This window comes from Salvelinus fontinalis, chromosome 42, assembly GCF_029448725.1.
Source record: "Salvelinus fontinalis isolate EN_2023a chromosome 42, ASM2944872v1, whole genome shotgun sequence".
NCBI lineage: Eukaryota > Metazoa > Chordata > Actinopteri > Salmoniformes > Salmonidae > Salvelinus > Salvelinus fontinalis.
The window spans coordinates 19,262,361-19,276,824 of NC_074706.1; the positions used below are offsets into that span (position 1 = coordinate 19,262,361).

General features: G+C 48.2%; 1 protein-coding gene across 1 annotated transcript; it reads left to right on the forward strand.

Moving 5' to 3' along the window:
- The first annotated feature begins 353 nt into the window (after positions 1-353).
- On the forward strand, positions 354-9,694 carry LOC129841436 (uncharacterized). The gene is made up of 7 exons (XM_055909699.1): positions 354-1,366; positions 1,726-1,856; positions 2,029-2,202; positions 5,205-5,357; positions 5,748-5,859; positions 6,086-6,213; positions 7,653-9,694. Exons 1-7 carry the CDS (start codon positions 1,090-1,092, stop codon positions 8,559-8,561), a joined length of 1,884 nt encoding a protein of 627 aa, XP_055765674.1. The 5' UTR covers positions 354-1,089; the 3' UTR covers positions 8,562-9,694.
- The last annotated feature ends 4,770 nt before the right edge of the window (positions 9,695-14,464 follow it).

Consider the following 14,464-nt stretch of genomic DNA (forward strand, 5'->3'; position numbering starts at 1 on the left):
ATAAACAGCTTGGAAAATTCCAGAAAATTAAGGGCACAGTCAACTTAGTGTATGTAAACTTCTGACCCACTGGAATTGTGATACAGTGAATTATAAGTGAAACAATCTGTCTGTAAACAATTGTTGGAAAAATTACTTGCCCAAACTATAGTTTGTTATCAAGGAATTTGTGGAGTAGTTGAAAATGAGTTTTAATGACTCCATAAGTGTATGTAAACTTCTGACTTCAACTGTATATACACTGTGTGCTAAACATTAGGACATTGCTTTTTCCATGACATGACTGACCAGATGAAAGCTATTATCCCTTAATAATGTCACCTGTTAAATCCACAATCAGTGTAGATGGAGGGGAGGAGACAGGTTAAAGAAGGATTTTTAAGACTTGAGACATTTTTGTGTGCCATTCAGATGGTGAATGGGCAACACAAAATATGTGTCTTTGAACAGGGTATGGTAGTAGGTGCCAGGCACACCGGTTTGAGTTTGTCAAGAACACTGCTGGGTTTTTCACGCTCAACAGTTAACCATGGGAATCAAGAATGGTCCACCATCCAAACGACATCCAGGCAACTTGACACAAATGTTGGAAGCATTGGAATCAACATGGGCCAGGATGCCTGTGGAATGCTTTCAAACCCTTGTAGTCCATACCCAACTAATTGGGGATGTTTTGAGGGCACAAGGGGATGCAACTCAATATTAGGAAGGTGTTCCTAATGTTTTGTACACTCAGTGTATGTGTAGGGTTGGATGGAGCAATTGCTGTGCCCCCCTCCCATTTTTGTGACAAAATGTGCAATTCACACTCCGATCTGTAAAAGGCAGCAGCAATAGGTTACGCCACACATCTTCTAGCCTACCGGAAACGCATACGAAGAAGAAAGGGAAGTGAACAGTGACCAAGAAACAATTTCCACGTTAGCGTTTTTGTTGTTATTTAGACGTTTATTAACAACCTGTAACTCATAATATGACTCATTTAACTGCACAGCATCGAATAATTACCCCATGTGGTGTTTAATTCGCTCTAGAGACAGAACTTGGTTGATATATGTTATCTAGGTAACGCTAGCTAAGCTGCTAACAATGGCTAACTGTATGGTTTTTCACACTCAAATAGCCTCCATTATGGAGGTGCTAGCGAATGCAGCCGTGGCAGAGATCTGTAAACTCGTGGACGACGACTATGCAGTGTTTCGTTTGGAAATAACTCAAAGCCGGAAAGAAAACAGGGCATTGCGGAGGAAACTACTAGAACTGAAGGTGGCACGGGAGCGCGCTGAGAGGACAATGCGAGAGCGCGTCCTCGCCAGTCGTCCCAGTAGTGTCAAGATCCTTGACCGATACAGAGGAATGGCAAGAGGTACGTTTTGCTGCGTGGCCTGTCGCGGATTATAAATAGCCCAGTGCCTGTTACCCTCTGTTAAAATGTTACCCATAATTGGTTCTTGGTCAATTTTTGGACTGTATGCAATAACTCACCTGATTACTTAGCAATCTTGCGCAAGGAGACTATCATATTCTAAACATTGATTTACTGCATTGACTATTTACTCAAAAACAATGATGCATAATACATTGATCAATACAATAAATGGTTTTCCAGGAAGTTATGAGAAGTGTTACCTTACATCCCTGCCAATTGTAGACATTGTTAATAGTGTACAGTATAGCATTGACAGTAGCTAACCTAACCACCTCTTTCACCCCAATCACGCTCAGGTGAAGGACATCCCACTGGAGGCCAAAGGAGCTTTGTGAAGCCAGCGGGACACAATACATGGAGAGATGACCAACCAATCACTGTTGATGAGGGTGGTGGAACCTCAAACCAGCACGTTATTGTGATCGAGGTTAGTGTAAAAGTGTTTCATTACAAATTACAATTACTTTGGAAATCAAATGTGGCCCATTTATTTCAGAAAGGCTCCCCTCAGCTATTCACTTGCTTACATGTACATCCTCATTTATCTCCCATAGGGGAGCTTATGAAACTTCCCTACAACATTGATATCCTTGTGTCAGTCTGCAGATGCAGAGGCTGCAGGTCCTGGGGTCAAGCAGGAGAGGTCTGAAGGTGAGGAGGACCCATGGCACAGCAGAGACATCCAGACTGGAGTAGCTGGAGCACCCCCTGTAGACACGGAGGACCCCACCACCGTCCCAGCGCAGCCCAGGATCAGATGCAGCATCACGGAGGTCAGTGGAACGCAGAACGCCGTCCTCAAGTCAGAGACCAAGACTTTAACTGTAACACACAGGCTCTTAAACACAGGATCTGACCACAGATCAGACCCAGAGAGACTGGGCTGTCCTCCTGCTCCCGGCTCAGAGTATTTACCAGTATTTCACCATAGTCAGAGGATGGTTCATTCCCGTGGTGATAGTGATGTGTTAGACACTGGCGGTGATGATCCGTCTTATTCTTACACTACAGAAATGGACCGTGGCAACATGCCCTTGGGATTAGAGACACAGACTAATCTGTCTAGACGGGACTGGAACCAGTACAATAGTAGTGTATACTCTGAAGGGCGCCTAGATAAGGAAGGGGAGGTTATAGTGGTAGATGAAGTGACTGTGAAAGTGGAGGGCGAAGCTCCTCCCACATGGAATGCAGATAGTCACCTTGGAGACGGACACTCACGGGGCAGAGATTTCTTAGATTATAGGGAAAGCTTAGAGACTGATCTAAATGTCACCACCCACTCCCCTTTACACCTGTTCGGGGATCTAGACCCAGTGTCCACATCGATGGGGCCTTCCGATTCACACAGCCACGTCCTTTTCGATCAGGTATTGAACTCAAACGACAGGGCTAGAGTCCCGGCTCAGGGAGGGGGAGCCACATCAGGCAATAGTAAAGAGAAACGGTTCCTCTGCATGTTCTGTAACAAAGGCTTCAGCTGCCTCCAGAAGGTGGAGAGGCACCAGAGGGTCCACACAGGGGAGAAACCCTACAGCTGTACCCAGTGTGAGAAGAGGTTCTCCCGCCAGGACCATCTGAAGATGCACCTGAAAGTCCACACGGGAGAGAGGCCGTTCGCCTGTACGCACTGTGGGAAGAGGTTCTCAGAGAGGAGATACCTCAGGATACACCAGCAGAAAAACCATTCTACTCTATAGCATAGAAAGTAACCGTTCCATACAATCTTCTGACTTTTAGATCAAATGGCATTTTTAAAATTTTTAAATGTTGTCAGCAGAAAAGATCCACAGATTGTCATATTTAAGCCTAAAAAGTATTTCATATTATTTGTGCTGTGTAGGCAATATGATGTTCAAACCTTCCCAAGAAAATTAGTGAGAATGTTATCATGTTCATGCTGATTTAGTTGTGTGGTTGTGTGGTTTTCATATGGTGTATTTAACACTTGTTTGTTTAATAAACAAAAAATGTAACTTTTTATTCTAAGACTTTCATTGACTCTAGACCCACACACTAACAAACACCTACTGTACATGTTAAAATAGTTTAGTCAGGTTTGTCTGATGACTTGACCAACAACGTCATATTTACAGTACCAGTCAACTTGACACCCACTCATTCAAGGGTTTTCCCAATTTTTTACTATTTTCTACATTGTAGAATAATAGTGAAGACGACAAACTATGAAATAAAACACATGGAATCATATAGTAACCAAGAGTGTTAAATAAATCAAAATATATTTTAGATTCTTCAAAGTAGCCACCCTTTGCCTTGACAGCTTTGCACACTCTTGGCATTCTCTCAACCAGCTTCACCTGAATGATTTTCCAACGATCTTGAATGAGTTTCCACATATGCTGAGCACTTGTTGGCTGCTTTTCCTTCACTCTGTGGTCCTACTTATACCAAACCATCTGAATTGGGTTGAGGTTGGGTGATTGTGGAGGCCAGATCATCTGATGCAGCACTTCATCACTCTCCTTGGTCAAATAGCCCTTACACAGCCTGGAGGTGTGTTCGGTCATTGTCCTGTTGAAAAACAAATGATAGTCCTACTAAGCCCAAACCCGATGGGATGGGTATCGCTGCAGAATGCTGTGGTAGCCATGCTGATTAAGTGTGCCTTGAATTCTACATAAATCACTTAGTGTCAACAGCAAAGCACCATCACACCTCCTCCATGCTTCACAGTGGGAACCTCACATGTGGATATCATCCGTCCACCTACTCTCCGTCTCACAAAGATACAGCGGTTGGAACCAAAGAGCTCAAATTTGGACTCATCAGACCAAAGGACAGATTTCCACTTGTCTAATGTCCATTGCTTGTGTTTCTTGGCCCAAGCAAATCTTCTTATTCATGTCCTTTAGTAGTTGTTTCTTGTAGTGGCAATTTGACCATGAAGGCCTGATTCATGACGTCTCCTCTGAACAGTTGATGTTGATGTGTCTGTTACTTGAACTCTGAAGCATTTATTTGGGCTGCAATTTCTGAGGCTGGTAACTCTAATGAACTTATCCTCTGTAGCAGAGGTAACTCTGGGTCTTACTTTCCTGTGGCGGTCCTCACGAGAGCCAATTTCATCATAGCTCGATTGGTTTTTGCGACTGCACTTGAAGAAACGTTCAAAGTTCTTGAAATGTTCCAGATTGACTGACCTTCATGTCTTAAAGTAATGTGGACTGTCATTTCTCTTTGCTTATTTGAGCTGTTCTTGGACTTGGTCTTTTACCAAATAGGGCTATCTTCTGTATTCCCCCCTACCTTGTCACAACACAACTGATTGGCTCAAACGCATTAAGAAGGAAAGAAATTGCACAAAATAACTTAACAAGGCACACCTGTTAATTGAAATGGATTCCAGGTGACTACCTCATGAAGCTGCTTGTGAGAATGCCAAGAGTGTGCAAAGCTGTCAAGGCAAAGGGTGGCTACTTTGAAGAATCTCAAATATAAAATATATTTAGATTTGTTGAACACTTTTGGTTACTACATGATTTGATGTGTTATTTTATAGTTGATGTCTTCACTATTATTCTGCAATGTAGAAAATAGTAAAAATAAAGAAAAACCCTTGAATGAGTAGGTATGTCCAAACTTTTGACTGGCACTGTATGTCTCCCATGAAGTCATTCTGTAACTACAGTATAGGACTCAAACATAGTGGGGATGGGTAAACACTCCATATTGAAAGCGTGTTTTATCTGTGTGTATATGTACATACCTGAGGGAGTGTATGTATGTAATCTGTATAAGCTGTCTCTTCCAGGATGAGGGTCCAGAGGTGCTGCTGGTGAAGGAGGAGGGATGTGATGAGGGTCTGGAAAACCCTGAGGGGACCATTGTCATGGAAGACAACCAGACTACACCTCCTCCTGAACGCCCAGCTGAGCAGCATAGGACAACACACAGTCTCACAGAGGTAAGCCCACTGTAAACTACAGTCTGAATGTTATTAGGTCAGTGCCCGTATCCACAAAGCCTTTCAGAGTAGGATTGCTGATCTAGGATCAGTTTTGCCTTTTAGATCATAATGACTAATATTATATAGACAAGCGGGGACCTGATCCTCGATCAATTCTCCCACGCTGAGACTGTTTATTGATAAGGGCCCAGGTCTTGATTAATTTTGTCTTAAGTGTGGGACCATGCCTTTCAATTATCAAACCAATAGTGTCAAGTAATCAATTCAACTAACACGTTTGCATAGTATCACATCAATCCCTCATTGCCCAATCAGAAGATGCTCCATAGCTGGGTGCTCATATCAGATTTCTTGATCCAACATCCTCTCACTCTGTATCTCTTACAGTCAGTAGACATGGAGGATGGGAAGATTGATCTGCTGTTGGTCAAAGAGGAGACGATAGAGGACGGACCAGAGAGCATTGACCTGCTGAGTGGACTAAAGATGGTGGAGCAAGGTAAGATAGAAATACATTTAGCCTACATACAGTAATAGATCTTCAATAGGAATAGTGACGCACCTGGCTATTATTTTTTCTTCACTCATAAAATGAAATCAGTAAAATGTATGTTTACATACTAAAACACACAATGTATGAACTTCACCAGGTAATTGACAACAACATAAAACTCCATATGTACAGTTCTCTGCCATGTTTGTAAAGTCTATTTTGTAACCTTCAGGTGATTGGCTGGATAATAACAGAGGAGACTGGGCGGCCATCTTGGATTTCCAGACCCCGACCGGTGCAGCTAAGGTTCCAGGGGACAACATCACTGAGCAGGCCAGGACCAGTGACGACAGAGTGGAGGTCAGTGGATGGGACAGTGTCCTCAACTCTGGGCTGGTGAACAACACTGTTAACCAGAAACAGACTGTCGAACACAAAACAATGACCAAACTTAGTATCCATGACAACAGATTGTCTGAGGCAAGGGTGAGGTGTCGATTTGGTCTGCGGGGACGGGGAGGTGTCGGTATGTGGCGGGAGAAAACAGACACAGACTCTGCTAGCGACGCTCCATCCTGCTCCTATAGTTGTGATTCAGAGAGACTGATGGCATCTCAGGTTAACCCCCTAACAGGTGCTGCCTTCAGCCTGCCTTCTATAGGATCTAGCAACTGGAACATGGACCCTGCGACAACACAGACACTTCTTGGCCTTCGTTCTCCTCACACTCTCCTAATGTTAAACCAGACCTCAGACAATGTCAGTACCTCAACATTAAATAGCTACACAAGCCCATTGACAAATAACAGTAGTAGAGACAGAATCCGTAAAGGTGGCAGCGCCACAGAGAGGCAGTTCCCGTGTTCGTTCTGTGGGAAAGCCTTCAGCTTCCCCCAACAGGTGAAGATTCACCAGAGGATTCACACGGGGGAGAAACCATCTGGTTGCCACCTGTGCCAGGGCAGTTTCTCCCAATCGTCCAGCCTGAAGAGGCACCAGAGGGTCCACACAGGGAAGGAACCCTACAGCTGCCCCCAGTTTGAGAAGAGGTTCTCCCACCAGCACCAGTTAAAGATGCACCTGAATGGTCCACACGGGAGACATGAACTAGTTACTTTGTAGTCAATTAGTTTGGTTTTAGAGGTATAGGGAACTGGATGAGGTGAACTGAGGAAAGAATGAGTATGATGAGGTAGAGTAGATGATATGGTGATGATGTCTATAAAAATTCTTCACTAATGAAAAGTTACAACCTTATCCTGTTGGTTGATGCTGGTGTTTTATAATGAGGAAATTATAGTGCCTTAATTCATGTTTATTTGGCATGAAGTGGTGAAGCTGTGAGTGTAATGTTTAACCTTTACCATAGTATTCTAAAATTAATTTTATCATTGCGAGGGTACCATATTTACAGAAAATGTTAAGTGTTACCATAGTGAGAAAAGTTATTCTACTTGTCACGTATCATTTTGTGCAATAAAAGTACTGTTCTTCAAAGTTAATGAAATTTAATACAAAACTGAGTCTGTGCTGACTGACTTGGTTATTTATGGATCATTGCAGGGACTGAGTTTTCCTTCTCAGTTGAACCAAAACATACTTAATTCTTGAATCAACGCATATGGAATTGTTTTTTATAATAAACACCAATGGCTCCATATTGTTAGGTACAGTATTTCAATCAGTGTTAGGGATGTGTTTGACTGTGGTTACCATTTTATAATGTCATGTTTCTGTATGTACAACAAAGAGTTTCTTATATAAACCTTTATGCTTTTCTGTTCAATTTGTGTTTACAGTCTGCAGTCCACGAGGACCAGTTGATATCTGGTGTTGCTTGTAGGAGAGACTGGCCCCGGATCAGAACCCTGGGTCCGGAGCCATCGCTCTTCCTTCCCGGGTTGAAACCAGGACAGAACCACAAGGGACAGAGACTCCACCACCACACAGAACAAAACCAGTGGACAGGTGGACTGAACAACCTCAGTCCTGGTGGATATCAAAAAGACAGAGGCTCCAGTCAGGGATCCAGTCTGCAGCCCAGACCCTTCTCTTCACAGTCTCAGTGCAGGGATGATACAGGGCCTGGGGCTGATAGAGATCGACCCTCCTGTTCCTATGATACAAACACCACAGTATCCATGAGGAACAGAGCAGGTCACCCTGGGCTTCAGCCTTCACAGAGAGCAGTGGGAGACTACCCTGGTGGTAGTCTATCAGCAGGTCTGTCTTCTCCTTCAGGGTTTCATATAATGCCTGGTGACTTGGTTCATAGAAGGTCTGGACCTGGATCTAGGCTTCCTCAGTTACTTCATGGTTACCCCACCAATACAGAAAGGGTCAGAATGGGTGTTCATCACAAGAGGTATCTAGCTTATAACACAGCACACAATCCCAACAATACCCAAACAATGGCTAGAGGTCAAGGAGGGAACTCAAAGACTAACCACCTGAGGGTGGTCGCTCCTGCTTCTACCTCTAGTGTCATTGGGTCACAATGTGGGAGGCTGAGTATTAGGACGGACGCCGACAAGCCATACGCCTGCCCCACATGTGGGAAGCGCTTCGCTGATGCAAATTATGTGAAGAGGCACCAGACCGTTCACACCAAGGAGAAGCCCTTCAAGTGCAAACTATGTTACAAGAGCTTCTCCTTCTTGACTAGCCTTATCAGACATAAGAGTGTCCACAAAGGGGAAAAATCATAGCAGTGTGGCTTGAGAAGTACGCAGGGGATGTCTGGGAACTATTCTTTAGCTGAAATATAGTTCTCATGTGAAGTGTCTTGGGGTAAGAGGATAATTAATCACATACCCCTCATTAAATTGTAATTTAAAAACAGGCTTGTGTAAATACTTGTTTTTAAGAGACAGTACATCTAGGATAGAACAAAGACAGTTTAATATTTACCTTACTGAGGTAATGTAAATGGAATAAAGTAATTATACTTTTCTAAACAAGTCTGCTCTCAGCTTGAAAGATACAGTACTTCTCATAGGAGATTTGATGTGTAACAAAATAAGCAGTACCATACTTCCAAGAACAGCACGCATCCATTTTTCATTTAACTGCACCTTTGAACTATGATGCCTGTAAGGGCTGTTGTCCTCCTCCTCCTCAGACGAGGAGAGGAGAGAAGGATCAGTGGACCAATACGCCGCAAGGTATGATGACATGATGATATTTATTGAAACACAAAGACGAATACGAAAACACTTGGAAAATTACAAAATAAGAAAACGACGTAGACGAAACCTGAACATGAACTTACATAACTACACGTAGAACTCACGGACAGGAACAGACTACATCAAACGAACGAACAGCCAAACAGTCCCGTATGGTACAGACATGGACGACACAGGAGACAATCACCCACAAACAAACAGTGAGAACACCCTACCTAAATATGACTCTCAATTAGAGGAAAACGCAAAACACCTGCCTCTAATTAAGAGCCATACCAGGCAACCCAAAACCAACATAGAAACAGAAAACATAGGCTGCCCACCCAAAACTCACGCCCTGACCATCACACACATACAAAAACAACAGAAAACAGGTCAGGAACGTGACAGAACCCCCCCCTCAAGGTGCGAACGCCGGGCGCACCAGCACAAAGTCCAGGGGAGGGTCTGGGTGGGCATCTGACCACGGTGGTGGCTCAGGCTCCGGACGCTGTCCCCACACCACCATAGTCACTCCCCGCTTCTGTATTCCCCTCCCAATGACCACCCTCCAACTAAAACCCCCTAAATGAAAGGCCAGCACCGGGATAAGGGGCAGCACCGGGATAAGGGGCAGCACCGGGATAAGGGCCAGCACCGGGATAAGGGCCAGCACCGGGATAAGGGCCAGCACCGGGATAAGGGCCAGCACCGGGATAAGGGGCAGCACCGGGACAAGGGGCAGCACCGGGACAAGGGGCAGCACCGGGACAAGGGGCAGCACCGGGACAAGGGGCAGCACCGGGACAAGGGGCAGCACCGGGACAAGGGGCAGCACCGGGATAAGGGGCGGCAGGTCCCGGCTGAGAGACTCTGGCAGGTCCCGGCTGAGGGACTCTGGCAGCTCCCGGCTGAGGGACTCTGGCAGGTCCTGGCTGAGGGACTCTGGCAGGTCCTGGCTGAGGGACTCTGGCAGGTCCTGGCTGAGGGACTCTGGCAGGTCCTGGCTGAGGGACTCTGGCAGGTCCTGGCTGGACGGACTCTGGCAGGTCCTGGCTGGACGGACTCTGGCAGGTCCTGGCTGGACGGACTCTGGCAGGTCCTGGCTGGACGGACTCTGGCAGGTCCTGGCTGGACGGACTCTGGCAGGTCCTGGCTGGACGGACTCTGGCAGGTCCTGGCTGGACGGACTCTGGCAGGTCCTGGCTGGACGGACTCTGGCAGGTCCTGGCTGGACGGACTCTGGCAGGTCCTGGCTGGACGGACTCTGGCAGGTCCTGGCTGGACGGACTCTGGCAGGTCCTGGCTGGACGGACTCTGGCAGGTCCTGGCTGGACGGACTCTGGCAGGTCCTGGCTGGACGGACTCTGGCAGGTCCTGGCTGGACGGACTCTGGCAGGTCCTGGCTGGACGGACTCTGGCAGGTCCTGGCTGGACGGCTCTGGCAGGTCCTGGCTGGACGGCTCTGGCAGGTCCTGGCTGGACGGCTCTGGCAGGTCCTGGCTGGACGGCTCTGGCAGGTCCTGGCTGGACGGCTCTGGCTGGTCATGGCAGGACGGCTCTGGCTGGTCATGGCAGGACGGCTCTGGCTGGTCCTGGCTGGACGTCTCTGGCTGGTCCTGGCTGGACGGCTCTGGCCCGACGGGCAGCTCTGTAGGGAGGAGACGGAGAGACAGCCTGGTGCGTGGTATAGGCACTGGCTGCACTGGAGAGGAGGAAACAGCTGGAGAGAGAACCCGGAGAGACAGCCTGGTACGGGGGGCTGCCACCGGAGGACTGGTACATGGAGGTGGCACCGGGTATACCGGACCGTGAAGGAGGACACGTGCTCTTGAGCACCGAGCCTGCCCAACCCTACCAGGTTGAATGGTGCCCGTAGCCCTGCCAGTGCGGCGAGGTGGAATAGCCCGCACTGGGCTATACTGACGAACCGGGGACACCATTCGTAAGGCTGGTGTCATGTATGCCGGCCCGAGGAGACGCACTGGTGGCCAGATGCGTTGGGCTGGCTTCATGACATCCGGCTCGATGCCCAACTTAGCCCTCCCAGTGCGGCAAGGTGGAATAGCCCGCACTGGGCTAAGCACGCGTACTGGGAACACTGTGCGCTTTACCGCATAACACGGTGTCTGACCAGTACGACGCCCTCTCACTCCACGGTAAGCACGGGGAGTTGGCTCAGGTATCCTACCCGGCTTTGCCACACTCCTCGTGTGCCCCCCCCCCCAAGAAATTTTTGGGTCTGACTCACGGGCTCCCAACCACGTCGCCGCGCTGCCTCCTCATACCAGCGCCTCTCTGCCTTCGCTGCCTCCAGCTCCGCCTTGGGACGGCGATATTCCCCTGGCTGAGCCCAGGGTCCTTTACCGTCCAGGATCTCCTCCCAAGTCCAGGAGTCCTGGTTGCTCTGTTGAGCTTTCCCTTGCCGCTTGGTCCTAGTTTGGTGGGTGATTCTGTAAGGGCTGTTGTCCTCCTCCTCCTCAGACGAGGAGAGGAGAGAAGGATCAGTGGACCAATACGCCGCAAGGTATGATGACATGATGATATTTATTGAAACACAAAGACGAATACGAAAACACTTGGAAAATTACAAAATAAGAAAACGACGTAGACGAAACCTGAACATGAACTTACATAACTACACGTAGAACTCACGGACAGGAACAGACTACATCAAACGAACGAACAGCCAAACAGTCCCGTATGGTACAGACATGGACGACACAGGAGACAATCACCCACAAACAAACAGTGAGAACACCCTACCTAAATATGACTCTCAATTAGAGGAAAACGCAAAACACCTGCCTCTAATTAAGAGCCATACCAGGCAACCCAAAACCAACATAGAAACAGAAAACATAGGCTGCCCACCCAAAACTCACGCCCTGACCATCACACACATACAAAAACAACAGAAAACAGGTCAGGAACGTGACAATGCCAACCAATAACGAAGGTTACGTATGTAACCACGGTTATGTGAGCTATATGGATCACTCCAATATATTGGTATCACTACGTGGTGGAGGGATACATCCGAGATGAGGATTTACAGATTTACTCCTGTGTACGGCTGGGGTCCGCCCCTATATATAGACCCCATGGCCGCGACACACGTTCTCTACATAATTTGAGGCGCCACTAGCACCGTAAAGGATTGGAGTAACCCATATAGCTCACATAACCGTGGTTACATACGTAACCTTTTATGTTTCACTATATTGGATCACTACAATATATTGGTATACCCGTACCCGATTTAGTCGGTGCTAGAGGGACCTGGCCAGCCAGCAGCGAAGTCCCAGGATCGAGATGCAAGAGCCGTCAATGTGGAAGGGGGGTCCCGGCACAGTCCCGGGACGATGCGGCGACGCCGAGGACTGCTGAACAAACCGCAGAGGGAGGTGCCACATTTACCCGATAGTACCTAGCAAAGGTGTAAGAGGAAGCCCAGCTGGCCGCAGCACAGATATCAGAGAGGGGCACTCCTCTCAGTAGAGCCCAGGACACAGCTACACCTCGTGTTGATTGTGCCACCACAGATCCCAGCACTGGCCTGCCAGCCAGGCGGTATGCTGTCGTAATCGTGTCCACGATCCAGTGAGAGAGCCTCTGCTTTGATAGCCCAGGCATCAGGACTCTTTTACCATAGCAGACAAAGAGCTGGTCTGTTGTTCACATTGACCATATCTGCTCCACATAGGCAGCCAGTGCCTGCACAGGGCACAGCATGCCGGAGGGAGGCCCAGACTCCCCCGCCACTGCCGGGGGGTCGTAAGCAGACAGGATAAAATGGATGTTCGCATCCCTGTCTGACAGAACCTTCAGGAGGAATGAAGGGTTGGGGCGAAGATATATACTCCTCCCACCGGGGTCCATCCGGTAGCACTCAGAACTTACCGAAAGAGCATGGAGCTCACCCACCCTCTTCATGGAAGTAATCGCTACCAAGAAAGCCACCTTCATAGAGAGGTGTTTCAGGGTGGCAGACTCCCACTGGTTCAAAAGGCGGCTTTGCCAAAGCTGCCAAGACCACATACAGATCCCAGCTCACCATTGAGAGGGTCCTAGCTGGACGCAGGTGACAAACCCCCTTCATAAAACTGGAGACCAAGGGATGGCACCCCACTGGCCTGTCCATCCACCCCACATGGCAGGCAGATATAGCAGCCAAATACCCTCAGTGTAGAGGCTGCCAAGCCCTCATCCAAACCAGACTGCAGGTATTGGAGGACATACTGCACCACGCATGACTCGGGCACAACCTCCACACCAGTGCACCAAGAGCAGAACAACCGCCAGCGCAACTGGTATGCCGCGGTTGTAGCCGGTGCCCTTGCCCGTCTGTGTTGACCAGCTCCCGGCGGCACATCCTCAGCATCTCCACCCCACCTGAGAGAAAGGAGCGACAGCGCCACCTCAACAATGCCCTGAAGCACTGTGCGGTGGCGCTTCGGGTGCAGCCAGTGTGAGTTGAACCACCATTGAAGAGGCCGGATTTGAAGCAGGCCCAGGGGAATCAGCAACAAGGCCGCCGTCAGCAAGCCCAACAGGCGTTGGCAGGTCAAGGCGGATTCTACCCACCCCTGCTAAAAGTGGTTGAGACAAGATAAGTTCACCTGAACCCTTCTGGAGGGCAGGCATGCTCATGAGGACTGTGTCCAGCTCCATGACAATGAAGGTAACCCTCTGGGTGGGCGTTAGATGACTCTTGTCGTTTACAGTAATGCCCAGCCCGCCGATGTGGGTCAGGAGCATGTCTCTGTCTGACAGGACCTGGGTCCAGACAACCGTCCAGATAATTGAGGATCAACAATCCTCGGGACTTGGGAGGTGCCAGGACATCATCCATGAACTTTGTGAAAGTGCGGGGTGCCAAGGTGAGCCCAAAGGGAAGATCCTGAATTCGTAAGCCTTCCCTTCAAAAGCGAATCGGAGGTACTACCAATGAGCTGGGTGAACAGGACTCTAACGAAACACAAGTACGACAAACCACCTGCGGAAGAAACACATCAACCGTGCGCAGCAAGTGGAGCACTCAAGAGGGGCTGGCCACGTGGCCAGCTGCAAACAGCCAGTGAGTTTACTTCCACGCAAGATATTAAGACACTTATTATTATTAATACACTTACACATATTACACTTACCAGTGACTTACCAAGCGAACTTCAGGAAGTTTGTACCTCAAACCATATGAACGTCCGCCGAGAAAATGAAAGAGAACGTGTGTCGCGTCCATGGAATCTATATATAGGGGCGGACCCCAGCCGTGACACAGGTGTACACCGGAGTAAATCCTCGCCTTGGATGTATCCCTCTGTCGCAGAGTGATACCAGTATATCGGAGTGATTCAATATAGTGAAACATAACAGGGTGTTGTGGAGTAAACTACAGCTGCTGGAACTGAAGGTGGCACGGAAGTTCGCAGAGGACAATGCAA

Bases quoted from the DNA above. Each gene is read 5' to 3' on its own strand.
- LOC129841436 (XM_055909699.1), top strand. From the start codon at position 1,090: ATGGCTAACTGTATGGTTTTTCACACTCAAATAGCCTCCATTATGGAG. The intron at 2,203-5,204 runs GTCAGTGGAACG...TGTCTCTTCCAG, and splicing joins TCAGATGCAGCATCACGGAG to GATGAGGGTCCAGAGGTGCT. The intron at 5,860-6,085 runs GTAAGATAGAAA...TGTAACCTTCAG, and splicing joins ACTAAAGATGGTGGAGCAAG to GTGATTGGCTGGATAATAAC.